This window comes from Pan paniscus, chromosome 2, assembly GCF_029289425.2.
Source record: "Pan paniscus chromosome 2, NHGRI_mPanPan1-v2.0_pri, whole genome shotgun sequence".
Lineage (NCBI taxonomy): Eukaryota > Metazoa > Chordata > Mammalia > Primates > Hominidae > Pan > Pan paniscus.
The window spans coordinates 61,924,264-61,952,197 of NC_085926.1; the positions used below are offsets into that span (position 1 = coordinate 61,924,264).

General features: G+C 39.0%; 1 protein-coding gene across 2 annotated transcripts in view; it reads left to right on the forward strand.

Moving 5' to 3' along the window:
• Window positions 1–27,934, forward strand: part of PTPRG (protein tyrosine phosphatase receptor type G) — a 733,855-nt gene that overhangs the window by 416,379 nt on the left and 289,542 nt on the right. For both annotated transcript variants that reach the window (XM_003811607.6, XM_003811608.6), the window contains exons 3-4: window positions 13,098–13,277; window positions 26,755–26,903. In XM_003811607.6, the coding sequence (XP_003811655.1) occupies window positions 13,098–13,277; window positions 26,755–26,903 (329 nt within the window). The remainder of the gene's footprint in view (window positions 1–13,097; window positions 13,278–26,754; window positions 26,904–27,934) is intronic.

Here is a 27,934-nt window from a genome sequence, read left to right on the forward strand (position 1 = left end):
GGGTATATTAGCAACCTACAGGGTTCTCATATGTGGTTAACATGAAATACAATATTGACTTCCTTTTTAATAATAAATTGTCTCATTTTTAGTTTCAAATGAAGTATTTGTTTTAATATGGATCTGATATAACATCACATGGAAAAGACTGTAGGGTCTTTTTAAAAAAATTTTTTTTGAGAGGGAGTCTCGGTGTCTTGCCCAGGCTGGCATCCAATGGCGCGATCTCGGCTCACAGCAACCTCTGCCTCCCCGGTTCAAGCAATTTTCCTTGCCTCAGCCTCCCGAGTAGCTGGGATTACAGGCGCCCACCATCATGCCTGACTAATTTTTGTATTTTTATATAGATGGGGTTTCAACCTGTTGGCCAGCCTGTCCTTCAACTGCTGACCTCAGGTGTTCTGCCATGCCTTGGCCTCCCAAAGTGCTGCAATTACAGGTGTGAGCCACCGTGCCCAGCTTATTAGGGGTCTTTTTCTCCCACATAATTCCATAATACATTGTTTCTCAACCTTGTTTATTATTGCCTATCTCCCTAGGAGTCTTTTCAGACATTTTCTCTTTAATCACCCCCTAGTCCCTGAGATTTTAATACCACAGATAGATTGTATATCTGATTATGTGCTCTATGTATATTTGTGCCTTAAATGTAAAAAGAGTACAATATTTCTGCCCTCCCCCCCACCCCACACTCCAAGAACAAACTTTTACCTCACCGGGAGCAAGACCACCCCACTAGAGGCAGTGTCACCCCCATTGAGAATGCATGCTATGATGTGATAAAACCTCAGGGGTTTCAGAGTTCATCGAGAATGTCCTGAGATCAAGGTCTCATGAGTTCTCTAATTGTGTGTCTAATTTTTTAACACGTTTTTGGTTAATTATAGAAGTATTACATGTATTTTCAAAATAAGTATCTCCCTGGATCATGCATGTGTTTTGACTTCCAGAAGTCATCATCATTAATGGTTTAGGAAGTTGCCTTGTAATTTTTGTGTATATACCGTTACTGGTTTTGATTTGTATTTATTTTTTCTTTACATGATGTGATATATTTCTGTAATAATAGTTCTGCAACTAGCTTTTTTTTCACAGAATGGCATTAGATACTTCTACCTCCATTTGAAATTTATATGGTTTTTAAAAAAATTTAACTTTTAAATTGGTAAGATATTTATATGATTCAGTGTTCAAAGAGTATAAAATAATAAGTAGTAAAAAATTGCTCCTATTTCCTCTCCCTGTGTTAATGTTATAGTGTCTTAAATATGTTTACAGAGATACTGTATGGATGTAAAAAATGATCTGTGTGGCCACTTATTTTCTCATATTAGAAACACAAATGGTGTAACATAATGCATGTTGGGTTTTTCAATTAAAAATGTAACTTGGAGGTCTTTTAATTTGAGTTTAAAGAGGTTTATTTTTTCCCCCAATGAATTCCAGACTATTTCAGGCTCCTGAGTAGCTGGGATTGCAGGCACCTGCCACCACACTCAACTAATTTTTCTACTTTTAGTAGAGACGGGGTTTCGCCTTGCTGGCCAGGCTGTTCTCAAACTCCTGACCTCAAGTGATCTGCCCGCCTCAGCCTCCCAAAGTGCTGGGATTACAAGTGTAACCCACCATGCCTGACTGACATTTAGAGCTGATTGATTTCTAGCATCTCTTTGCGTACTAGAGAACTTTTACTTTTGCAGTATGGATTGCAAATGTGTTTTGCTGGTCATTTGTCATTTGATGTTTTTTACCGTAGTTCCTCCAATGGAGAACATTAAGTATTCTTTATTGTATTTGATTTTATCAGTCTTTTTTGGCTTCTAGTTAATATGTAGAAATGCTTTCCCTACTCTAATTCTTCCCACAACTGCTTCTTATACTTCTATATATTTATTTTAAACATTTAAATCTTGGATTCATTTGAAGTTTGTCCTAGAGTAAGGTCGTCTAGTTTTGGACCATTGCATGGTGTTATGTAATAAAATAAGTTTGCTTAGCAAGTTTCTAGTGGTGGATATTTGCATTATTGCCAATTCTTTCATATTATAAACATTGCTGAAATTTAATATGCTTTCTTGTAAACATATGTATGAAGTTGCTGTTACATAAGGTATGCAGATGTACATATTACCTATGTGCTGTATTTCTGCCAGGGAAGCAGTATTTTGTGATTTAGAGTCAAGGTCAATAAACAGTTTCTGTAAGGGCAGATGATAAATATTTTAGACTTTGCTGTCTCTTTTAAAACTACTCAAATCTGATTTTTAGACAATGTATGAATGAATGGATATGACCAAGTTCCAATAAAACTGTTTATAAAAACAGGTTGTGGGCTGGATTTGATTCAAAGGCCATAGTTTGCAAACGCCCGTTTTGGAGCATGGTCTAGTCCCGTAGATCTGGAATTGACTGTTTGATCTTAACACATACTACACGAGGGCAAGTTTTCTAGCTTCTGAGCCTCAGTTTCATTATCTGTAAAATGGGGAAGGTAGGGCATATTTGACACGAGTTGTTGAAAGGATCAAAGAAGATAAAATGTAGAAAGTTTTCATTACAATGGATATAGTGAATATTCTCCAAATGGATGATGGATTGTTGATGTTAGTCATTTGATAGCAGAAGTAGGACTTGGATGTTTAAAAACTCAGCTGTCAAGATAATTCAGATTTTGATGCAATATGGTTGATTATTGATTTTTCCTTTTGGTTCAGAGTCCAATAGTCTTTGCACAGCACCGTTACTGATAATATCTTTCTTTGTCTGCTCATCACAGATTTTTTGAACTCATTTAAAATTTTACGACACTTTTGAAATATTGTTTGTTTTGATAACTGAATTTTTGGTGAATGCCTTGTTTGCCTTACCCTAGTCCTATCCCTATTGAACAGATATGAAAATAGACAAGTCTCTGACATCATGAGGCTCATTTTCTCATGGGCCTTGTACTAGGAAGAGAAATTAACAAAGCTAACAAAATAGAGAGTGGCTAAGGTTGCTATTTTAGATAGTTAGGTCAGAAGGCCTCTCTGATTAGGTGATTTTTATGACTAGTATTTCTGCTAAAATCCCTCTAATTTTTTTCCTAGGTCTCATTTACTGGAAGTTACTTACACTATGAATTTATTGAAATAGAAGTGCAAGTTAAAATCAAGTATTCACAGTGTGACAGTGGGACACAGAATTCATCATGTTGTTTTGGCTTTACCTCATAAATATGGTGCTTTATGTCTAGACATTTCCCCAGATAGCATTTAATAGTTAATATATTTTGGAGCAAACATTCCTCCTTTTATGGTTGTCACAGGAAGTGAGTTAATCATCCTGTCTGCACCCTCTGAAGTGTTTCCTAGTCCCACATCCCATCCACACCAGGCCCCTGTGCTGTTGAGTGAGTGCCTTGTAAAACTGTTTTTAATTTCTTTTTTTTTTTCCTCTCAGCCTTTATGTCAGTGGGTTGGTATACAGACCCTCAGCCCTCCTAAACACCAAACTCCCAAATTCTGTCTCTGAGAATTTTTCCCTTTTCCTACTTGTGATTGAAATTTCTCATGAGCTTGAGCATCTTTTTAAATATTAAACAAAACCTTGTGGAGCGTGATACTGAGTAATGGTGTGAAAAAGCCCTTCCATACAAAGAAAGGAAATCCTGGCCATGTTTAAACCAGACCTTACCTGCCAGTTTTGTTTTGCTCTCTGGGTTGCATCTCTGACTTTTCAGAATAATGCGTGCTCACCTCAGCAAGTCTTTCCCACATGATAACTTGAGCGGTGGCATGTCTCTGAGGCAGAAGACTTCGGCAAGAGGCAGCTGTTCCCGTTAAGTGTTTCATGGATTTTTTTCCCATGACTGCTGTGTTAACAGTAAAAATTTACAGCAATGGACTTCAGAGCTTGTTTCTTCTTTTTTTGTCTAAATGAGATCTTTAAAACCTTAGCCAAGTTCGTCCTTCTCTTATAGGGAAAGAAGATAGGAAGAAAGAGGGAGAAGGAGGAGGGAATTTAGGGTTGTTATTTTTATATATTCCATCCAGAATGCATTCCTGATTTTTATCTTTATAATTTGACATTTTCGTCTTAGTGAAAACATCGAATAATTTAAATGTTGGTCTTCTTAAACCACCATTTTGATTATATCCTATATTTATTAGTTACAAATAGCACAAAGCCTACTCAGAAGGGTTAAAATACAAAGGCAGTTAAAACTGAAAAGTCTAGAGATAAAATTTAAATTCAGACATGGTTTGATCAGATCTTCCTCTCTATTTCCCTCCCTTTCTCTTGTTACTGTCTTTTTACTTTTCAGCTTTGGCCTTCAGCTGCTTCCCTCCTGATTGCAGGTCATTCTGCTCCCTTCCTTCTTCATTCACATTCAAGGGAGGGGGGCCTCTTCTCCCCCACAGGCTCTGAACAAAATTTTGGGCCTTGCCTTGTGAATAGTACCAACCTAAACCAGTCCCTCTGTATTAGTCCGTTCTCATGCTGCTATGAAGAAATACTTGAGACTGGGTAATTTATAAAGAAAAGAGGTTCAATTGACTCATAGTTCCACATGGCTGGGGAGGCCTCGGGGAACTTAAAATCATGGCAGAAGGCACCTCTTCACTGGGTGCCAGGACAGAGATTGAGTGCCCAGCACAGGGGGAGACCCCTTATAAAACCGTCAGATCTCGTTAGAACTCAGTCAGTATCACTGGAACAGGATGGGGGAAACTGCCCATATGACTCACTTTCCTCCACCTGGTCGCTTCCATGACACATGGAGATTATGGGAACTACAATTTAAGATGACATTTGGATGGGGACATAGCCAAACCATATCACCCTCTGAACTGAGAAATCTTCCAGGCACTAATTGGCTTAGGCCGGGGTTAACACCCTTTGCTGATTCAATCTCTTGTCAAGGAGGATGAGATTCCACTAATTGCCATATATTAGTCAAGTGCCGTTTCTGAAGATGGGTCAGGGTCATGCCATTTAGGTATTAGTATCTGGATGTATGTTCCTAGAGGAAAGTATGGATAATCATGTTTAGTGAGTACTTGGTATGTGCCAAGTACTGTTGGACATGCTGTTGGTGTAAATCATTTATTAAACCCTTATCACATCCTTGTGGTTACTTTTAGTAAGGTACTTGGTGGGGTTTGGAGGTCGGCTGGACTATCAGCAAATATTTTGTGTCTATTTGATTCTCCCAGGTATTACAGGACGTGCTCCAATTGAATTTAGAACTCTTAGGAGCTTTAGAGGTGATCTAATGTAACCCTGTAATTTACATGTAACAAAATTGAATTCTTATAAAACATCACCACTGCCATATTCATGTCCACTCTCCAGAGATGAAACTGGAATGGAAAGAGCAAATATGTGACATGGCTGTCCCCCTAGAAAGGTATTGCTCATTAATCTTGTCTTTATGAATAACTAGTCATACAATTTGTGAGTTATTTGGAGCCAACATGCAAGTTAAATCTTACTTGTTATCCTTGAACTAGAACTCAAGTTGCCAGTCACCTTGCCCAGTGCTCTTCGTACTCTGTTATGTGACCTTTTTAATCCTTGGATGATTGTTTCTATTATGTCTCGATGGAAAGTCAGGATTCTAAAAGAACATATTAGTCAAAATGTTGACCGTTTGAGGGTGTACCTAACTTTAAGGTTGAAAACTTCAGGTCTGGAACTAACTCATCTCCATTTTATAAACACTTAAGATGTTTGGCATTGACTAGTAAGAATTGTGATAACTTTGTTAGTATCTCAGATACTTGTCGAAGCCAGTTTCCTGTTGTATCTATGAGAAGCAGGAATAAAGTTGGTACAACTTTAAGTCAGACTGGTTAGGTTTGGGGTGAATAAATGATCCCAATTATTGGTAGAAATTTTTAATGAATGTTTGGATGTGGGGTGGATTCAACTTGAAAGATATAACTTTTAAATCCCAGATACACCTAAACATGCATAGGTCAAAGACTTTTAAGTCTTTAAAGGACCTTCAGAATCTTGCAGTGTGTGGATGGCATGCATATTCATGGTTTGCACTCTAATAATGTCATATTATACACCCATGCGGGCATCACTAATCAGTCAACTCCTTTTGAGCCTTTACTCAGCCTAGAGGTCTGTGGCTCAGAACTAAAAGGTAGCCATTATTGCCATCTTTACTCTTTTTAATACCCTCCTTTTCCAGAACAGTAAAACAGGCTCCAGAGAAGCTTTTACCATCAGGATTAGAGTCTGGGACCTCCAGTTTAGGCATTGATACTGAATGAAATTTTACCTGAAATAGTTTTAACATCCAGTCCTAAAATAGACACCCTGGGAAATTAGACAGACAATGGTATTAAAAAATGAACAAAGTAGTTTCTGTTTCTGGTGTTATTGTCTGATATTACTTCTGGTATTATGGTTAGTTGTTGATAGTTTTCTTTAAGCACACCATTGATATGAAATGGAGTACTGCAGTTTTTACACCTTAAATTTAAAACCAAAAAATGTGTATTTCATTATTTGCAAGGTAACTTTATATTTTCTTAACTGGCTTAAAATTTAGAATATTTCTATCAACAAAGTTGACCAGCTTTATAATTGAATATGAATAAAGTAAAAATAGTGGCAAGCAGTAATATGCATGCCTTTTAAGACTTTTTCCATTTTTCGTGTACACACAAACAATAAATGCACAAGAAGTAATTAAGCTATTAGTACTGGAGAATGCAAAAGAATTGTAATCAGAATCCCATAAAGATTTTAATTAAAACATGGAATAATTTAAACGTGTGTATTCGATTTCGGATAAAAAGCATTAATTATGATAGGTAAAAAATGATACACATATTTTTGGATTGTTGCTATTGGTTAAAAGTAGACAACAAAATGCAGAGTAATAAGCCTGGATTCAGGTAATATTTGTAATATAAGTTTATTGAGAGAGGCATTAATAAGCATATTTGACTAGAAACAGCACATAACATGTATATTAGTTTTGTTTTTAATTAGATTTAGACAGAATTCATTATTTTTAATGGCTTTTCATTAGTGAATAGGAACCATTATTTGGATCTATTGTGGTAAAATAAATTCAAGGTACATGCTTATTTTCAGCAAAGAACCTCTTATGTATTTAAAGAAACCACTGTTTGGAACATGAATCATATATAGGTATGTGAAATTCCTTGCTTTTAGACAAAAGTATGATTTCTGTGCTCATACAACTTTTATCTTAGGTCAGTTATTAACAGAGAACTATACTGAAGTGAGACAGTTTGCTTAAACTGTAGAAAATTCTTGTTGTTGACCAGTTTTATTTGTCCTTATTTGGACTTTTCAAGTAGTATTGCTGGGGCTGATGGTAGGGCAACATTAAGGTGTTTCTCTCATATTTTTATATGATATTTGTTTGAATAGAATTAACTAACATTGATTTAAAATTTACATGTGTCAACCAAGTCCTTTGGGCTAAATCTGCCTTAAAGAAACTGAGTATGAAGTGAAGTCTCAGATTCAAGCCCAGATTTACAGTATTTGCCATTATTTTCACGTGAGGAATTCTATCTGCCTTAAACAGACCAGTTGGAATTAATCTCCAATTGTGTGATTTATTCTCCCTACTGTAGAAATATGTCTTCCTGATGCTAGTCTACTGAATTGTAACAACTCAAAATGAGAAAAATACAGTGACTTGTGAATGGCACACTAAGGAGGTAGAAGTGGATTATTTTAATGCAGAAATGAGCTATAGGTTAAGCTAATGATGTTTTTCTTAATGACAGCTTTAAAAACTGAATTTCTCCAACTTTATATAAGGTTTTTATATAAGCTTAAATAATATCACCCATGAACTTGATTATTTTCTTTACCGTAGTCTCTTGTTTCCTTCGTCTTTTGTGTTTGCAGACTCCATTTATCCAAAAAGAATATGACAATCATCCCAGTATTACCCATAAATCAGTGCCCATCTCCCTCATCTATCATGCCATAGACACGGCCTAAGTGCATACCAGTAAATCCCGTAAAACCTGGATAGTAAAATTTAACTTATTTAACACAACTTATATTTTACTTGGCTTCTATGAAGTTTGCTCCATAATTTCTTCATTTCATTGTCAGAGTAGCCACAAAAGAATGACCTTTTGACAAGGACCTACTAGGAACCCAACATGGGTGTGTTTACTATTAACTGAGCACCAAACTTTACTCAGAGCTCATGAGTTTTTCCATTAATTTTTGTTTTTGATTCCACCATTCAATCTAGAGCACCACATTCTATTTATTGTCTGTGTCTCCTTAATCTTCTCTGATCTCTGACAGTGTTTTAGTCTTTCTCATGACCTTGACACTTTTGAGGAGTGTTTGTCAATTATATAGAATGTTCCCCAATTTGGGTTTGTCTGATGTATTCCCCATGATTATACCAGGGTTGTGAATTTTTGGAAAGAATACCACGGAGGTGATTTGCCCTTCTTACCACTTCCTGTCAGATGTCCAAGATAGCCATGTGGTCTCACTGGGGATGTTAACCTTCATCATTTGACTAAGGTGACTTTTGCTAGGCCTCTCCACTGGGAACTTACTCACTAAATCTAGCCAAAGATGGGATTAAGTTCTTCTTGCCAGAGGGGCGAACTCTACTTTTGACTCTTGGCTTCTGCCCAAATGGGAAATGCCTGAGTAAGATGACCACAGGCTAGTAAACTTCTCTGCACTGCAGGAAGTGACTTCACTCAAGTGTCACCCCCACCATAAGTTCTCTCCTGGGGAGGTGGGGCCCCTCCTCTCCCTTTGCATGCCATGAAATGCTTGCACCCACCTGCCTTAGCCGTTGGGTGGGCTACATGTCTGTTTCATCCATTGCCTAGTCAGTTTCTTGACAGTCTGCTATACATTTACAAGCCAGTAACAAAGGCAGTAATTATTGTGGGCAGCACTTATTGAACTTTTAGTGTTTGATAATGCTCTAAGCACATGGATTATCTAATATAATCCTTACAGCCACCCTTTGGTATCTGGGTACCTCATTGTACAGAGGAGGGGCTGTGAGCCACAGGCAGCTTAAATTGTCCAAGGGAACTGGGGCAGCCCTGCTCCTTATGTCCCATTTCTCAGCCCTGTCTGGGACTGAGCAAGTGTCGATTCTGTATTTAAATTGATAACAGTGATGGATTGATCATTAAGACTAAATTTCTTCTTTGATTGACCTTCTTTGATTACAGAGGTCTGTTAAAGCATAGAAAAAATAAGAGCAGTTTAAAAATGATGATGCTTCGCAGAAGGCATCAAAAGCAAGAGTTCTACTGCACCCTTTCTTTGAAAAGCCATAGTCACCTTTGCTGGGCTTGTTAAATTTGCACATAGATTCTTTCATGGACATCTCATATTTGCAGCTTATTTTACCTTGTCACAGTTCAAACGAATTTAATATATTAGTGAAGAACGAAAAGGAGTATTTACTCCTGAAGTTGACATCCTGGCTCTGGAGACCAAGGGAGTGAGGAATACTTAGCAAGAAGTCAGTAGATAGATGGGTAAACTCAAACTAAAATAAATATGACAATGATCATATTGAACAATCATATTTAATATGACAATCATCATATTTAATATGATTGAATCATCATATTAAAGAGTGGAACTCTGCCACTCTTTAATGTCTTCTTTCAGTTCTCTCTTCTTTCAATTCATTTAATTGTACCTAAAAATATGTTTTAAGGGCTTACTGTATGTGAGCCCCTGTGATAGGCATTGGAATGAAGTTGTACAAGATATAGAAGGAACCAGTTCTCAGAGTTTACCACCAGTGGGGAAGACAGACATTTAGATATAAATGGTAAATTGTATAATAGTAATAATGGGGTCCAAAGGAAACCAAGAACCCCTGTGTATCTCTCACAAAGGGACGTTTACCCTGAGATCAGACTTTTAGCCAGGGGTTTCAGATGTGTTTATTGAATTCATTAAAAAGGATATATTTGTCATCACATGTTGAATGAGAAACACTATTACATTCCCTTAGTACTTAGAGGTTGGCAGTATGTCTCAATCAAAATCTCATTTCTTTAAGACTTTCATCAGGTGAACAGGAAATTACTTTTGGCAGCCCAAATTGCCCTGTGTTTTCTACCCCGCCCTTACCTCTTCCCTTTTGAGAACACGGACTTGTGTACTAGATTGACGTGTTGGAGTTGGTGAGCCATTCAGAAGGATCTTGCTGCCAAAATACAGATGTCTTGTTACTTCTAAGAAAGAGTCAGTAAGAGGAAACTAAAGTGCAAGTGACTTCTTATTCTTATTTTAGATGGGTAATACCATGTCTCAGAGAGGAAGGCTTCTTGTTAAGTGTTCATCTCTTCCCAACTAGGTTTAAGTTAACCATAGTCTTTATTTAGTATCTTTTTTTTTTTCTTTTACTTAAAACTATTTATTCAAATTTGTGAAAAACAAAGCATTCAATATACTATGAGTCTTGTGGAACTGCAAATGATTAATGGTATAATTCTCAGTCTTTTATAAAGTGTCTTAACACTGAAGAGATTTATACAGTGTGGAATGGCAATGGTGCTTCGATGTGAGAATAGATAATCAATATCTGCAAGCTTGGAAAAAGTGTTCTATTTCCTCTGCTAATGACATAGGGGTTTTTGCAAGGCAAGGGTGTCTGAAGCATGAAGTACTCCAAAGAAGAATTAATTTGAAATCTGAAGTGGAAGATCAGTTTCAATTAAAATTGCACTTCAATGTATATTGGGTGGAAGTGTGAAAGCAAGCATGTAGTTGGCTTAAAGCTTCAGATTGTTACCAGTGAATAAATGAGTCCCACTGGTATGAACCCAGATTATATTTTTATAGAGTGATAAATTGTATTTTACCCATGTCTGGAAGGTTATGAGAAATAATATGAATGGCAAGTACTTTTCTGACATCACAGAGTATTTTTTAAATTGTTAGTAGTAGTAGGAGAATTATCAGGTATCTGTTTTTACAAATGATGGCTTGCATCTATTATTTGAGTCATATGTATTTGGATTTATTTTACTGTGTCCCATATCATTTTTCTCTGTTGAGTGTAATTTTATTGTACTGTAAGTTTCTAGAAGGCATGCATACATACACATGTGATATTATGATATTAAAACATTTAGATTCCATAATTTGGATTTACAAACTCAATTGTGGCTAAGTAAAATTCCTATTTTGGTCAGCCATCTAATAAATCAACAGTCACTTTATTTGGTTTTTCAATGGATTCTTTTGGCATCTGGAAGAAAATTTAAGCTGTAGACAGGATAATTAGAGCCATTCCTTACGTCTCGTTCGTCTCCTTTTTTTTCTTTTTTCTCCAAATATGTAGATGCAAGATGAAAATAAAGTTTGGCCAAAATAAAATTTGGCTAAATATATGGCAAATGCATACTATCCCTTTGTGACTCATCACAGTCATAGGGAATTTGACAAAGAGGTAAAAAAATACATGAGTGAAAAGCCTATGACAATTAGTTGTAATCGTGCAGTGAAGAAAATGGTGATGTGAACTTTTTCCAGATAGTAGCGTGACACCTTTAAATGACTTAAAAGTGCCCCAAGGTTGCTAGACCTTTGCCAGTCAGTGAACATGTTCATTTGGATAGTCTGTTTTTAATCTTACTCTTTGGGATGAGGATTAGGGAGAATGACTGAAGCATTAGAGTGAGGCTGCGGTATTTTCCAGATAGCAAAAATATGCATCATTTTTAAGGAGCTATATCCATTGCTCTTGCAGCCATGAAACCTCCCTTACCATAATGGAAAATACTTTCTGTGATTGTCCCATTTTTCTTGTACCATTATTTATATCTACTGTGAGCTGTTACCAGTTTTGGGGGAATGGGGAAAGCCATGGCAAATGATTGGGTGGCAGCCACTCATGTGGACTCTTATTTAGTGGTAGACAGGTTTATCTACTACTAAACTAACAAGGCTAGTAGTTAGACTTACCTACTAATAAACTAAACAAGATTTATTTGTGTCTTCCATTGTACGAGGCTAGGTATACAGGAGGCACAAAAATCCCCACCCATCTACCAGTATTTCTGTAGATGAATGTATATACACACATTAAGCTTTCTCATTGGGAAGCCTGTGTTTTACTTGCTAAAAATTGTGAAGTTTTTTCTTATCTAATTCTCAATAAAGGATTCAGTCTTAATCTTTCCAGCAAAAGTTGTTTCAGCAGGCTACTCCCGCTTTGTTGTGTCAACAAGGTTAAAAGTAGGATGCAGAAAAGTCTAAGAGCCTGTAGTCAACGTAATAGAAACTGCTCCCATAATATTTCATTTCCAAATAGGACAGGGAGGCAAATGCAGTGTGTTTTCTGTATTTATACCTGATTGGAACCTATTAGAATTATGCTTTATGGTTGTGCTTTCTTCGTTTATTTCTGTGGCATATGTCCCCCCAAATTCTTTATTTATATGAGCGCAGAGTCCAGTCTGAAGGTAACTTTATACCTGCATTTTCTATGAGAGAGAAGGATTGAAAAGGAGAGATGAGTGTCTTAACACTCAAGTGTACAAATGAGGGCCAAACTGAAAAATCTTTCACAATTAGCCAAAGGAAAAACCTGCCTTTATTGCCTCCATGATTTGTAATGCCTCTCATCTAGTTTTCTGTTGCCTTTAATTTTTTTTCCGTTTTTCATGTTTACAGTCTTTTATGGGCTAAGAAGAAAGTTGTATTTAGGATATTGCCCACAATAGCAAAACATGCTAACTCGATGAAGGTGCTTTTTTTGTGAATAAATGCTCTGCTTATTTTAGGAAACATTTAAAAATTGTCAAAAATATGGACAACCCTAACAGCCCTTCTACACAACTCTCTTAACCTGATTAAAGATAAAGTTAGCAAATGTTTGATTGTAAATCAAGAAGCAAAACTAACTTAAGTAACATCTTTTCTGAAATCTTCTTGTCACATCAGGCCAATGGCTTTGATTCATAGTTTTCAGTACATTCACCTCTTTGGATTGGGGACATGTTGAGAGATGCAGTGCTCAGCTTCCTAAGATTTATTCATTTCATCCCTGACCCTTGAACCATGAGGATTGAAGTGTTGTCTTCTTTCAACAGGTGCCTATGGTCCTGAGCACTGGGTCACGTCTAGTGTCAGCTGCGGGGGCCGTCACCAGTCTCCTATTGACATTTTAGACCAGTATGCGCGTGTTGGGGAAGAATACCAGGAACTGCAACTCGATGGCTTCGACAATGAGTCTTCTAACAAAACCTGGATGAAAAACACAGGGAAAACAGGTAGACAATGGCTTCTTTATTTGTCCACAGAGCAACAAGAACTATTTTTGGATGTCTCTGGTGTTTTCCTTAACCATGACTTGCTCCTTAAATAGGGCACATTGCTGTAGGGAGCCTAAATCAGTCCTTAGTTTCAGAACAAGTTATGTAACTCAGTAAATCACTCTGTGGCTAATCACCCTGTGTCTTCATTTTTTAAAAAATATAAACTATAGATAATAAAGTATTATACATCTAGACCTAGGGTAGTAGTGATTAAATGAGTTAGCAGATGTAAGGTATGTAGAAGGACTTTCAGAAAGCTACCCAATCTAGTAGCTACTAGCCACATGTGACTATTTCCATTTAAGTTTTAATTAAAAATTAAATAATATTAAAATTTGGTCCCTCAGTTGTATTAGGTACATTTCAAGTGCTTATCAGCCACATACGGCTAGTGACTACCCTATTGGGCAGCCCAGACAGAGGACATTCTCTCACTGCAGAAAGTTCTATCAGGTAACATTGTGCCAAATATGCAAATGGAAACAGAATTCTTATCTTTCTTGAGATTTTGCTTTATTAATATTTTTTATTACTTCCGAGTACAGATGAACTGTCTCATCCCTTTGTGTATCAGACCAGCAATTCAATTCTTCCACTTGTCATTTTGGGATTTGTGAATATGCAGCATCGTCTTTTTACCATTGCTAATGCGAAGAGCTGCCTCCCTCTCAATTACTGTTGTGCAAATATCAGTTTATAGATTGTCCTTGTAAGTACCAGAGAATGCCTTGCTGTGCTCCACTGTACGATCTGAAAATAAGCTCTGGGATGTTATATTACATCTCTGCTTAGTGCTACCTGGGGTTCTGTTGATGCCTAAAGATATTTTTCACTCTTATTACTTAACTACTTATAACTTTGGCCCATTAAAGCAAGTTTTTTTTTCTCTTTCTCTTTTTAAAGTGAACCCTTTGTAACCAAGGATGTCACTGTGAACCACTGTTAGTAATCCCTTTCAGGAGCCTTGGCTGTCAGAGCCCTCATGCTGGGCTAAAATGACTTAGCTCCTAGCCCTTTGGTGCTATTCATGTTGTAGGTCACAAAGTTGCCTTTTTTTTTTTTTTTTAAATAACCTAACTGGCTAAATGGGCAGCTTTAGGGATCCATTTTCTTTCTTTCTCCAAACCATCATTTGAGATTATTCATAGCTGATTGCTTTGAGTTTGCCTGGCATGTTCATAGAATTGCTTCCCACTCACTTAGCGCAGTGATTCCTGGCTTTGGGCCTTTTTTATAATGCCCCCAGAAACAATTCTGCTTCCTGTGTTATAGCAGGTGACCCTCTCCTGTACCTTGATTCATCTATATGAGTAGCTGCTTAGAAAAAACTGGTGATCCAATAATGTTATTTGTACGTAATTTTTTTAATTTTTGAGACGGAGTCTCATTCTGTTGCCCGGGCTGGAGTGCAGTGGCATGATCTTGGTTCACTGCAACCTCCACCTCCTAGGTTCAAGCGATTCTCCTGCCTCAGCCTCCCAAGTAGCTGGGATTACAGGCATGTGCCACCACCCCCAGCTAGTTTTTGTGTTTTTAGTAGAGATGGAATTTTGCCATGTTGGCCTGACTGGTCTCGAACTCCTGACCTCAGGTGATCTCCTCGCCTCGACCTCCCAAAGTGCTGGGATTACAGGCATGAGCCACTGCACCTGGCCTGTACGTACCTTTTCATCCTCACCTCTCTACCACCCCAGCACAGATTGTGTGCTTATTGTTACAATTCAGAATTTACCTATCAGTTGCCCTACTTTATGTTTTAAATATGGTGTTCTTAGGATAACCGCAATGAGATTATTTCTCTTCAGACCATCTAAATGTAGTGGGCGAGAGCTTTGCCACACTGGGTGCAATCAGATTGGAACTGAGTACCACCTCAGCACCACATTCTGGAAGGCTGTCAAAGACAATCACTGGGCTCTCTGATACGGTTTTCTACTTGACTTGCAACGCTTGACAGCCTTCGGCAAAGATAACACGTTTCAGTGACAGCTTTCAGCTTCGTATCACCAGTGACAGGTTTTAGACGTATGTAGGGTTCACTCGATGCAAGTTGATTCATGACCTTGGTCTTCCAGAAGCTGATTATCAATCTGTGTCACTCTCCTGGCTTCCTAGAGTGATCCACAACCTGTTGCATATCTCTGAGTGCATGCACTTGATTTTAGAGCAAAGCTATCCAAATATGAAGCCATCAGTCTCAGAAATTTCAGAAGCACAGTGTTCTGAGAAGCAGAAATAAATCTTTGTTACTCTCATACAACTTATTACTGTAAAATTCGCTACATAATATCAGATAGGCCAATATATCGTAAATACTCTAAGATGATTCTGTAGGAAGGGTTTTTAAAAAGTGACAACCAGTTATATGCAATTTGAAACAAAGAACGTGCATTTTTGCATTTTTTTTTTAATCTCTTGAAAGAGTTTTAACTTATGGTGGTTTAGAAACTTGGGTGCAGAAATCAACTTGTGTTGTTTTGTTTTAACACTAATAGAAACTTCCTTCATTTGGTAGGTCTTTTTTTCTGAGACGGTCTCACTCTGTTGCCCGGGCTGGAGTTCAGTGGCATGATCTCAGCTCATTGCAACCTCTGCCTCCCGGGTTCAAGCAGTTTTCGTGCCTCATCGGCCTGAGTAACTGGGATTACAGACCGCCACCTCCATGCCTGGCTAATTTTTTTTTTTTGAGGCGGAGTCTTGCTCTTGTCACCCAGGCCGCAGTGCAATGGTGCAATCTCGGCTCACTGCAACCTCCGCCTCCCGGGTTGAAGCAATTCTCCCACCTCAGCAACCCGAGTAGCTGGGAATACAGGAGTGCGCGCCACCACCCCTGGCTAATTTCTGTATTTTTAGTAGAGACGGGATTTCACCACACTGGCCAGACTGCTCTGGAACTCCTGACTTCAAGTGATCTGCCCGTCTCAGCCTCCCAAAGTGCTGGGATTACAGGCGTGAGCCACCGTGCCCGGCCATGCCCGGCTAATTTTTGTATTTTTAGTAGAGACAAGGTTTTGCCACGTTGGCCAGGCTGGTCTTGAGCTCCTGGCTTCAAGTGATCTGCCTGCCTCAGCCTCCCAAAATGCTAGGATTACAGGCATGAGCCACCATGCTTGGCTATTCTGTAGATCTTAACACGCCACATTAGTTCATAAATTTTTTAGAATTTTGGAGAAATGAGTATTTGCTCTGTTTTGTCTGGATCATATAAATTCAACTGAACAGTGCATATTAGTGCAGGCTAAATTAGGGTGGGGTTGATAATTTCCACATTGAATAATATTGATAGGTAACCTAATTCTTTTTTTTTTTTTTAAGAAACCACCTATCACTGTACTATAGTTTTTTTTTGTTGTTGTTTGTTTGGTTTATTTATTTATTTTTTTGAGATGGAGTTTTGATCTTGTTGCCCAGACTGGAGTGCAATGGTGTGATCTCAGCTCACCGCAACCTCTGCCTCCCGGGTTTAAGCAATTCTCCTGCCTCAGCCTCCTGAGTAGCTGGGATTACAGGCATGCGCCACCACACCTGGCTAATTTTTTATATTTTTAGTAGAGACGGGTTTCTCCATGTTGGTCAGGCTGGTCTCAAACTCCCAACCTCAGGTGATCCGCCCACTTCTGCCTCCCAAAGTGCTGGGATTACACGCATGAGCCTCCGTGCCCGGCCCACTGTACTAGTTTTGAAAGATGGTACAATTAAGAGAAATGGGTTAAAGGGCTCATGGTATCTGTGCATTATTTCTTACAACTGCATGTGAATCTGCTATTCTGAGAAAAATTAAAAGTTTAATTTTAAAAAATTCATGTATCATAAGCCACATGGTCTGTCTTTGTGCCATCCATTTTATATCTATCTTGCATACCTAAAAGTATTTTAGAGTATTTTGTGGAACTTTATATTCCAGGAAATAAATTCAAGAGGGAGTATTTATTTTTTTCTGATGGAAATTTACAGGTCACTTATCTGTAAAATAGACTCTGTCTTTTGTATATTAAAATATGAATATAGAAAGTTAATATTTAAAGCGGCCTATTACATACAGACAGTAACTCTCCCATAAAACAGCTTAAATGTTCAGATCTGTCTTAACCCCCTGAGAGTGCTATATATCCTATCCAGCATAATCAATAGAGCAACTTGGTTGTACCTAGCCCACTTCTCGAAAGTTGTCTAAAATATCTTCACAAGACAGATAGCATCTCTCTATTTCTTCCTGAGGAGCCGTAACTATCTATTGTGCCAGTTCCCATTTGATTTCATCTAAAGTTATTTCCCTTTCTTTCATTTTTGTAGAATGAAAAGGTAATGCATTCATCAAGAACATTTCAAGGCAATCTTGCTGTTCCTAGCATTAGCTTCCAGCAAAATGATCAGAATTTAATACTTAGATGGTGCTTCTGATGTATGTTAATAAGACGTGGCCTTCTATGAATTTTAACTATTGGGAGGGTTTTTATTTTATTTTTTTAAACTACTTTTTCTTATATCCCACACTGAGGACAAATAGTAAATGTGTTTACCACAAGGCATGCTACTTTCATCTTCTCACATTGTATTGGTTTATTATATTTTTTCTTTGCCTACATTCTTCCCTATTTGTCTGCATATGCCATAGTGCCTGTGATACAGGTGGATTCAAAATATGGTTATTCAATTCACACAAGAATCAACGGGAGGGAAACTATGTATAGATGGGGAAGTCAAGAGTCATTTTCTAGTATGTTACTGAACCCATAAAAGTAAGGCAAGTAGTAGGACACTGTTGCATTGAGTTTACTTTACCTGGCTCTTAGAAGTTTTCAGTAGAGTAGCAACTTAAGAGCACACACAGGCAAGCTAAATAATGAACAAACTAATTGCAAGCTGGTAAAAAGAGAAAAATAAAATCTTAACAACCTTGGTCATTTCCACATGCTATTTCCCTGACTGAGCTTGTGACCCAAGCTAAGTATTGGAGGAGGATGTAGCTCTGCTGCTCTGCTCAGACACAGGCCAGGGGTAACTACCCCTCCCCAAGGTCAAGCAAGTATCTGGAATTGAAAGATACTCTTTGCCCTGTTGACTGCTGCCTCTCGCAGCCCTGAAGAGCCACTTGTCTCTTCCAAGGTCAGTGGAGACAAGGATGTGTGAGCCTTACTGAGAGTCAGCACCAGGCTACCACTTTAGATGGGTACCTTACAGGTTTTTTTTTTCTTTTTTCTTTTCTTTCTTTTTTTTTTTTTTTGAGACAGAGTCTTGCTATGTTGCCCAGGCTGGAATGCAATGTCACCATCTTGGTTCACTGCAACCTCCGTCTCCTAGGTTCAAGTGATTCTTATGTCCCAGCCTCCCAAGTAGCTGGAATTACAGGTGCATGCCACCAAGCCAAATTCATTTTTGTATTTTTAGTAGAAACAGGGTTTCTCCATGTTGGCCAGGCTGGTCTCAAACTCCCGGCCTCAAGCAATCTGCCCCACCTCGGCCACCCAAAGTGCTGGGATTACAGGCATGAGCCACTGCGCCTGGCTCATTACAAGGTTTTCGATAGCAATCTTCATGATGTCTGATTTCCCTCCAAAACTGATGGACTTTTGTGCCTAGCCCTCATGCAAGATGTGATCCAACAGTGGCATGGTTGCTCAAGTGTAACACGGATGCCTTTAATCAAGAGATTGGTTAGGAAGTTTCTAGGAAAAGTGTGTTTGTGTGTGTGTGAGGGGGGCGTGGGTGTGTGGGTATGGGGGTGTGTAGGTATTGTGTATGTGTGTGTCTTCATATGTTTCTGATAGTCTAGGCTTTCCGCCTGCCTGCCCGCCCGCCCGCCCGCCCTCCCTCCCTTCCTTCCTTCCCTCCCTCCCTCCCTCCTTGTTTTTCTTTTTCTTTTTTTGATAGAGTCTCACTCTGTCTCCAAGCTGGAGTGCCGTGGTGCAATCTCTGCTCACTGCAACCTCTGCCTATTCTTTGTATTCTGTTGGACTCGATGTGTCTTTCTCTACGGATCTCTCCACGAGCCTTTACATTTTTTGTTGTTTCATTCTCTCCCACATTTTCTCCTGTGTCTTCTTGCATTTGCCTCCACTGGGGCATGTCTCTGTCTCTCTGCCTGATTCTGCCTGTTTTCACTCCCTGCTCCTAGCATTGGCCCCCTTCTCTCCCTTCTTCCTGTCTTCTTTCCTTAGAGCTGGCCATAGAAGAGAACTGAAGTTTAAAAAATGTTTTTATTTGTTGTATCTGTGGAGTAGATTTTGATATTGACAATAATAACCTAAATGTGTTCTTATTTCAATAAAACCTCTCTTATCCCTGATAATATTGGATGGGGAGGGCCTGGAAAAGTGAAATACATGAATGGTTCCCCAAATGTATTTTTGAGAGGGTTTCAAACTCACCTGGTACCAATCATTACTTTTATTTTGAATTATAACGCTTCCAGTAGCCTCCTCAATGTAATGATCCTTAATAGGTGTAAATATGGGACGATGATGGTAGACCATTGTGGAGTCATCATTCCTTGATCAACAGTTGCTTTTTTACTCTGAGTTTTGTTTATGGCACTGATGAATAGGTCATTTCACCTACAAAGAGACTGCCAAGCTTCTGATTAAGAGCAGAACATCAGCCAAGTAGACAGACATTTGGAAACATCTGGGCCCTTGGCATTGTTTATGTTGGGTGTGTCTAATATAAACAGTGTCTTTGTAGTACCCTGGGGCATCTCTGGTTAGCTTAAGGTTGCCCAAAGAAAGAAAATGTAAGTTTAATTTTTAAAATCCATTCTTTATTTGGGGAATGCTAAGTGTGCTTTTGCTCTACTTTATACATTTTCCTGTTTCAAAGGCCCACATTCTTTGGTTCTTTCATTCTAATACTATCCAGCTTTGCCTGAACCCTGGAATTGAGCTTGGAGCTATTTCACTGGGTCACTCTTTGGCTAGGTACTCTGCAAGCTGTGTTTCCTGTCTGCTAAGCTCCATTTTCTTTGTTATCCCCACAGCCTCAGTCCCCAAGTTCAGTAGTAGGAACTAGTTTTTGTGTAGACAGAAGCCTAATTAACCAATTACCCTGAATGTTACAGGCCATTTTTTGAAGAACCTTTTCTGTTTTAGGGTACAGCATTCTCTGCTAGACCCCTCCATCTTTCATGTCTTATATGGTTAAAAGTGTTAACTAATCTACCTTGTTCATCTCACTCAGTTTAGCAGTGAGTTAACTGAGACCCAGGATAATCCTGCAGTTTGTCATCTCTTGGATATCTGAGGTTGCTCTTACTCAGCACGTCCAGTGACTCTTTACTGGATTACTGCTATCAGCTCCTCACTTATTTCTACTGACCAGCATTGCTTTCCTCCCAGGCCTTCTCCACAGAGTAGCCAGAGTAATCTACTTAGTTCCCTAATCTGATCTTGCCTGTCTGTCTCTGCCTCTTTGTTGTTCTCTCTCTCAAGCATATCAAGGACTTCCCATTTCACTTGGGACAAACACAGACTGCTCACTGTCCGTGCCTCATGCTCTGTCCTCGTGTCCCATCCTGCTCTCTGGGTACCTGTCACCTTGGCTTTCTCTTACTCATTACCACTACCACAGGGCCATTGATTCTTTCTTGATGTTCTCCCATCTTGTTGGCACTTCCCCGGGGTAGCTCCTTTAACTCTCAGCTCAGACCATGACACCCTCCCCTTCTCTCATCTGGGGTTCGATGCTCAGGTGCTACCCCTTGTCCCAGTAGCAGGTTTGCTTCTGTTGTCTGTTTAGTTCTTGGGACCTGTCTTTCCCATCGGCCGTAAGTTCCATAAGGGCAAGAGTTGTGTCTGATTTACCCACCTTTTTCTGCCAGTGATTACTCAGTAAATATTTGTTGAGTGTTTGAAAAACATAAATGTCAATGTCTACAGGGAAATTAGTGGAAGGCTGGAACTAGAGCCAATGCATTCTGACTTTCAGACAACAGCGTTTCCCTTTTACCAGGAGTCCCAGGGCAACCCTCTGATGTCACAAGTATTGTGGAACGTGGTCTGGGGATCCCATCATTAGGGTCCAATAATGGTAGGCCTTTTTTTCTACCTTATACTCTTGGCAACGGTGCATCAGGGTAGGAGGATATGACAGTAAGCTGCTAGTTTTCCTCTCATCCATTTTTCTTTACTTTTTAGCACCTGCTGCTGTTTACTCAGATTTTGGTGTGAACATTTGCTTTAGCCTGTGTTATACACACATGTTGAATTTAATTTATAAACAGTTGGGGGATGTCCTGCAAAGAATGCTATGAATGCCAGGTACTTGGTCAACACTTCCAGTTCAGGAGAAAACTAATTCCTTATTTAAGATGTGACCTGACCCACGCTTTGCCCTGGCCCTTTGCATAGCCTGGAGCGTCTTTACATCATGGGGAGCCCCAAACATAGGGAGAATCTGGTGAAATCTGTGGATCCTTCCCTAGGATAATAACCTTCCTAAAGGTTGCATAACACCAGTGCTATTCTATGATGTGTATGAATTGCTGCTGTGAGCATTCGTCGTATATCAGCCCTTGTGAACCCCTTAACAAACCTGTGTAGTAGCTGCTATCTTATTCCAATTTTACAGAATAGGAACGAAGGCACCAAGAAGTGCATTAACTTTCTCGTAAGTGGACAGTGGCAGAACTAGGATTCAAGTTTGGACTTATTGGCTACAGAGTCCAGCTCCTAAGCTCCACGTGTGCCCCATGCTCAGAAATTTACTTCTTGTATCAAGAAGGTATAGACCTCCAGAGCCCATAGGTAGCCACGGCTATGGACTGTTGGCCTCTAGGTTAAGAAACCCTGAATTCGAAGCTTCCAGCTTCTTCTACTGTCTCCATCATTCTGCTTTGATTTCATCACAATCTACGTTAATCACAGCAAGGATAGTTCTAGAAACTTCATTCACTACGTAGACCTTTCCTGTCTTTGCTCTTAGCCCATCTGTCCTAGTTAGTTCAGGCTGCTGTAACAAAATAACATAAACTGGTGGCCTAAACAATAAACATTTCTCAGAGTTCTGGAGGCTGGAGGTCCAAGATTAAGGCACCAGCAGATTCAGTATCTGGTGAGGGCCTGCTTTCTGATTCATAGATGATCCTTCTCACATTCCGTGGTAGAAGGGAAGGCAGCTGGCTGGAGGCCTCTTTTTTTCTTTTCTTTTCTTTTTTTTTTTTTTTTTGATGATATCTCATTCTGTCACCTAGGCTGGAGTGCAGTGGCATTATCTCGGTCACCGCAGCCTCTGCCTCCTCAGTTCAAGTGATTTTCCTGCCTCAGCCTGCCAAGTAGCTGGGATTACAGGTGCCTGCCACCACACCCGGCTAACCTTTTGTACTTTTAGTAGAGACGGGATTTCACCATGTTGGCCAGGCTGGTCTCAAACTCCTAACCTCAGGTGATCCGTCCCCCTCAGCCTCCCAAAGCGCTGGGGTTATAAGTGCAAGCCACCATGCCTGGCCTGGGGATCTCTTTTTTAAGTGCACTAATCTCATTCACGAGGGTTCCACCCTCATGGCCTAATCACCTCCCAAAGGCCCTGACGCATCATACCATTACATGGGGGATTGGGGTTTCAATTTGTGAGTTTCCAGGGACAAAAACATTCAGTCTGTAACACCATTCATTGTTCTCCTGTCTTTAGCTGTTAGCTTGGCACCTTCCAGTTTGTGCCTTATCCAGATTCAACTTTTCCTGCTGTTGTTTTAATTTTTAGATTAAATTTTATTTGTATTTATTATTTTTGTAGTACCGTTTTCTTCTAATTTACTTATTTCGTTTTGATTAAATGAATTGATTTTAAAAGAAAACTCTTTATCAACACCATTATTGGAAAAACCAGTTCTGTTTGACTGGTAGAGGCTTACTGCTAGAAATATGTCCATAATCTACAAAAATAAATCAACCTTGCTCATGTTATTAAATTTTAGGATTATGCTTATTCTTGAGTAAAAGTGGCAAATGAATGAGTATCAGGGAACTATGTGGGTTATATTAGCACCCAACTATGATTTTCTTTTCTTTGATATGATCAAAAAGATAGAAATAATTCAGAAAAGGCAGTATCTTTTTTATTCTGTTTTAGTGAACTAAAAGCATCTACTCAATACTTAAGATCTCCCCCCCAGGCCCAGGCTGGGCACAGTGACTCACACCTGTGTAATCTCGGCACTTTGGGAGGCCAAGGTGGGTGAATCTCTTGAGGTCAGGAGTTCGAGACCAGCCTGGCTAACATGGTGAAACCCTGTCTCTACTAAAAATACAAAAATTATTTGAGCATGGCTACTCAGGACACTGAGGCAGGAGAATCACTTGAACCCAGGAGGCTGAGGTTGCAGTGAGCGGTGATCACATCATTGCGCTCCAGCCTGGGCAACAGAGCGAGACTCTGTCTCCAAAAAAAAAAAAAAAAGTCCTTACCAATTTGATAGACTCCAAATGGTATCTTATTGCTGTTTCTGCCTGTATATTCCTACCCAGGGCAGACTTCGGTGCCAGATTACAGAGAACTTAGAATGTAGAAAGAACGGTGCAGACCTAGGCAACAGAAAAGCGGAAGACATGTGGGAAAAGACATCCAGAGAGAGAAGCATCCAGAGAAAAAGGAGACCAGTGTCACATCCTTTTTGGCATGCAAATTTTTACATATTGCTTTAGGTTTTGAACATTTTCTTGAGAAGCCTTCTCACTTGCCTGCTCTTCAGAACGGACAGAGGTAGATGCCATCTCAAAAAAAGTAAAATAAAAGATCTCCTCCCAAATAGTATTTGAGCCACCCCTGCTCTTCCTATTGTCCCTGCCTAATGACACTTGTTATTGTGTGAGAAAGTGTTGCTTTAAAGTATAACTTTCTCTGAAAACAGAGAGTTACACCTGTGTGGCCAGTCTTCCGTGCTGTCCAGGAGCTCCATCCTTGATTCTAGAAATGAGTTTGAAAATAACCACCACTGAATATGTGTTTGCTGGCTTCCTGGCCCTGGATCATCTGCTTTCCCAGTGTGATTTTTCTCCAGGTGTCAAAATAGCCCAGCCAGGTAGGCACTGCAGTAATTATCACCATTTGAACAGTGGTAGAAACTGAGGCACAGAGAAGTTGGGTAACCTTCCTGAGGTCACGCCACTGTTAAGTGGCAGAATGGAATTCCAACATGTCTTGAGCTCATATGCATGACATCTTGTGCTCTGCAGTGACTGCCTTCGGTATATTCTGTTTCAAACAGTGCAATGTTATCACTGGTCATCAGAAAATGTGCTAGCTGGGGAAGTTCTCTCATTCCAGTTTTGTGTGTAAACAAAAATATAAGACATTTTTGGAAGGGGTGGGTGGACATGTAACATGCTGTGTGCTCTGGTGAGAAACACTGTAACATGAAAAATGAGATTAATGTTTCAGATTGTACAGTTCCCTAATTATGCTTTTAATTATTCATATAAAACAAGTAAAATGACCCCTGACAGAGATACAAATGATTTAGACAAAATCAAATATTTATAAGATGCTGCTGATTCCCTGGGTGTATTGTAACAGATGCAATCAAAACGTTTTGCCTTCGTCCTGTGGATGCAAAATGTTATGTATGGAACTTATAACTGGCTGAGAAGAATCAACAGTGTTTGAAACACTACTGAGCTAATGCCTAGATGTTTTGACATCAGAACTAAAGGTATGTGGTTGGTATAATATAATATTTTAGAAGATATTTTATAATATCTGTATATATATTTTATATAAGATTTTAGATATTATCTTCTAAGATATTATATTTTAGGGGTCACACAATGATAAGTTTCTCATTTTTACATTTTTAAATGATTTGAAAATTAAAAGTCGGTAATATTTCATGACACATTGAAAATTTTGTCAAATTTAAATATCAGTGTGGTTAAATAAAGGTTTATTGGATCATAGCCTCACCCATTCATTTAAGTATTATCTTTGGCTGCTTCTGTGCTATAAAGACAAGATTGAGTAGTTACAGTAGAGACCAATTGGCCTGCAAAGCCTAAAATATTTACCAACTGGCCCTTTACAGGAAAGGTTTATGACCCCTGTTCTAAAACATGCCCAACACAGAGTGAAGGTGGCACAGTGCTGTAGCATGTTTAATTGGCACAAGAAACACTTGCTTTTACTTCATTTTATCCTTTAATTTGCTGTTCTACTAATTGAGCATTCCTTGTATATTTTTTCAGAAGTTGGAGAAAAACTGCCTTTTGAATGCAATAAAAAGGGATTTATATGAGAAGTTTCCTTCACTTGCTTTTAATGCTTCCTTTATATAGAGAAGTACTGAAACTAATTGCAGTATTCTAGAAATGGGTCATTAGCCTAGTCCCTATCTTTTATGGAGACCTAATTTTCATGCAGGATTTCTCGCTAAAGCTCTAACTAGGATCTCTTTAGGAAAAGGAGACAATGAGGATAAGTACTTTCCCATGGCTTACACAAGCTTGGCTTTTGATCACAAACCATTCGGTATATTGTTTGGCACCTTACATGTGTTTAGCAGCCAATAAGTATTTATTGAATGAATGAATGAATGAATCCACTTCTAGAGAAACAAAAAAAGGGAATATATCTCTTGAATAGAATTTGTTTTTTATGCATTTAGACATTATATTCCTTTTGGAAAAATATTTTTTGTCAGTGTAAATCCAAGTTATTCTCAATTTCTCCTTCCTGTATTTCAAGAAAGAGCAGTATATTTTTGAAATTTAGGGTTGGAATTTAATTGAGGTTCCCTATGTTGCGGATGCTTTCAGGTGTTCTTTGGATGGGTTAAGGGAAAATATTTTTTGCTTGAAACTAAAAGAAACAGTCAAGAAAACTAGTTAGCTGCCAGTATTTGAGTGACTTCAAGAGTAGATTTTTGCATTACACTTTCCTGGGTACTGTTATTAAATACAGACTCCCAACTGTCTTCCCACTTACTGTTGCCTTGATATTGGAAGCACCCACAAATTTTTATTTCCTGATATCTTGCCTACATTTTCTGACCAAAGAAACATGCCTATTGCATCTGGCTGATCATATATATTTCCTCTCTTGTTCCAGACCTTGAATCTTGGGGTAGCCCCATGAATCAGTGCTTAAAAAGAAAAATCTTGCTCTCTAGATGATTTTGACCATCAAGCAGTTTTAGGAGACACTGATTCAGAGCGACTTTTTCTCTCATTGTTTCCATTTTTTTAAAAAAATCTGTTAAATGGATAAGTAATTCTGAGATCATTCTCTGGAAAGTATCATGATTTAGGGCCAACTGGTGCTCTGAGAGCATTCTGCAGCTAGAATGAACTAATTTATTCAGGCGGGTGTGTTCAACATATTTTTTCATAGGTACATGAGGACATAATTCATATCATGGTAATGGTGAACTTTATTAGAAGTAACAGAAAAACTCCATTTGGTTTTGAAACTCACTTTGTTTTCCTCTCTTCTCATTTGTTTCACACAGTCGCCATCCTTCTGAAAGACGACTATTTTGTCAGTGGAGCTGGTCTACCTGGCAGATTCAAAGCTGAGAAGGTGGAATTTCACTGGGGCCACAGCAATGGCTCAGCGGGCTCTGAACACAGCATCAATGGCAGGAGGTTTCCTGTTGAGGTGAGAGAAAGTCAAGATCTCAACGTGTAGCTGTGCTTCGGTCTTTATGTTAATCAGATGCTATGCCCTTACCCTCAGTCATTTTGCAAATCACACCTGTACAGTACCTAACTTCCTCTCTCTGGAAACCCTTTATCCATAGTATGGCAGGTGGGTATCCATCCTTGTTTCTCACCTTTGTTTAACTGGAGAAACACAGAAGCCACAGGCATCATGGTTTGAGTAGACTCACTACTGGTTGATGATGTTCATCATGTGTTTCATTTGACACAGTTTCTTTTCACTGTCTGTTCCCATTTTTGAAAGGTGACATTTTGTACGAAACTGGGTTGACTTCATTTTCACCCTTAAGAAAATAGAAAAGTTGGCAACATGAAGAGGAGTCTCTCTCAGAACCTTCTCTTGGTAGCAAAGTTTTAAGTTTTTTTTGCTCTCACTGGCTGTTGAAAAAGAGGCTGTGGTGGTATGAGTCACTGTTAATTTTGTTAGGATTGATGGTGACATTTTGCTTCTGCTGTGTCAGTCTTCTCAGTGATCCATCCTGCTGGACAGAAGAAGGGTGTGGGTGCACTAGGTCAGATGCTGCTGTGTATCTGCTTAGAGCCAGGGTGAGGGAGGGAGCATGTTTCCAACTCCTTTATTAATGTTGAGTAGGGACAGCACATCTCTTCCAATGCCAACCTTATATATTTCCTTTAATCATGATTGTTGTGTGAATATTCTTTTGTTGTGATGAACATGTTTGTTTCTTGGTAGGTCTCCCATGTGATAAGCCTTAGAAGTGTGTGGAAGAACAAAATGGATGTGGTTCTGAAACCTGCCCAATAGTCCTATAGACAGTTGCTTTGGATAAACATAGAAATTGACCCTTCCGCTCTTAAAACTTCACACTTATGTTTTATTTGAGTTCCTTCCTCAGGAAATTACCTTCAGGCCTCTCAAAAAAGTATCAAAGGGCTGAAGTTCACCAGACCATTGCACCAAATACCTCCTTGCCCCTCCTTAGTTCTTGTTTTCTTACACATTGTTAC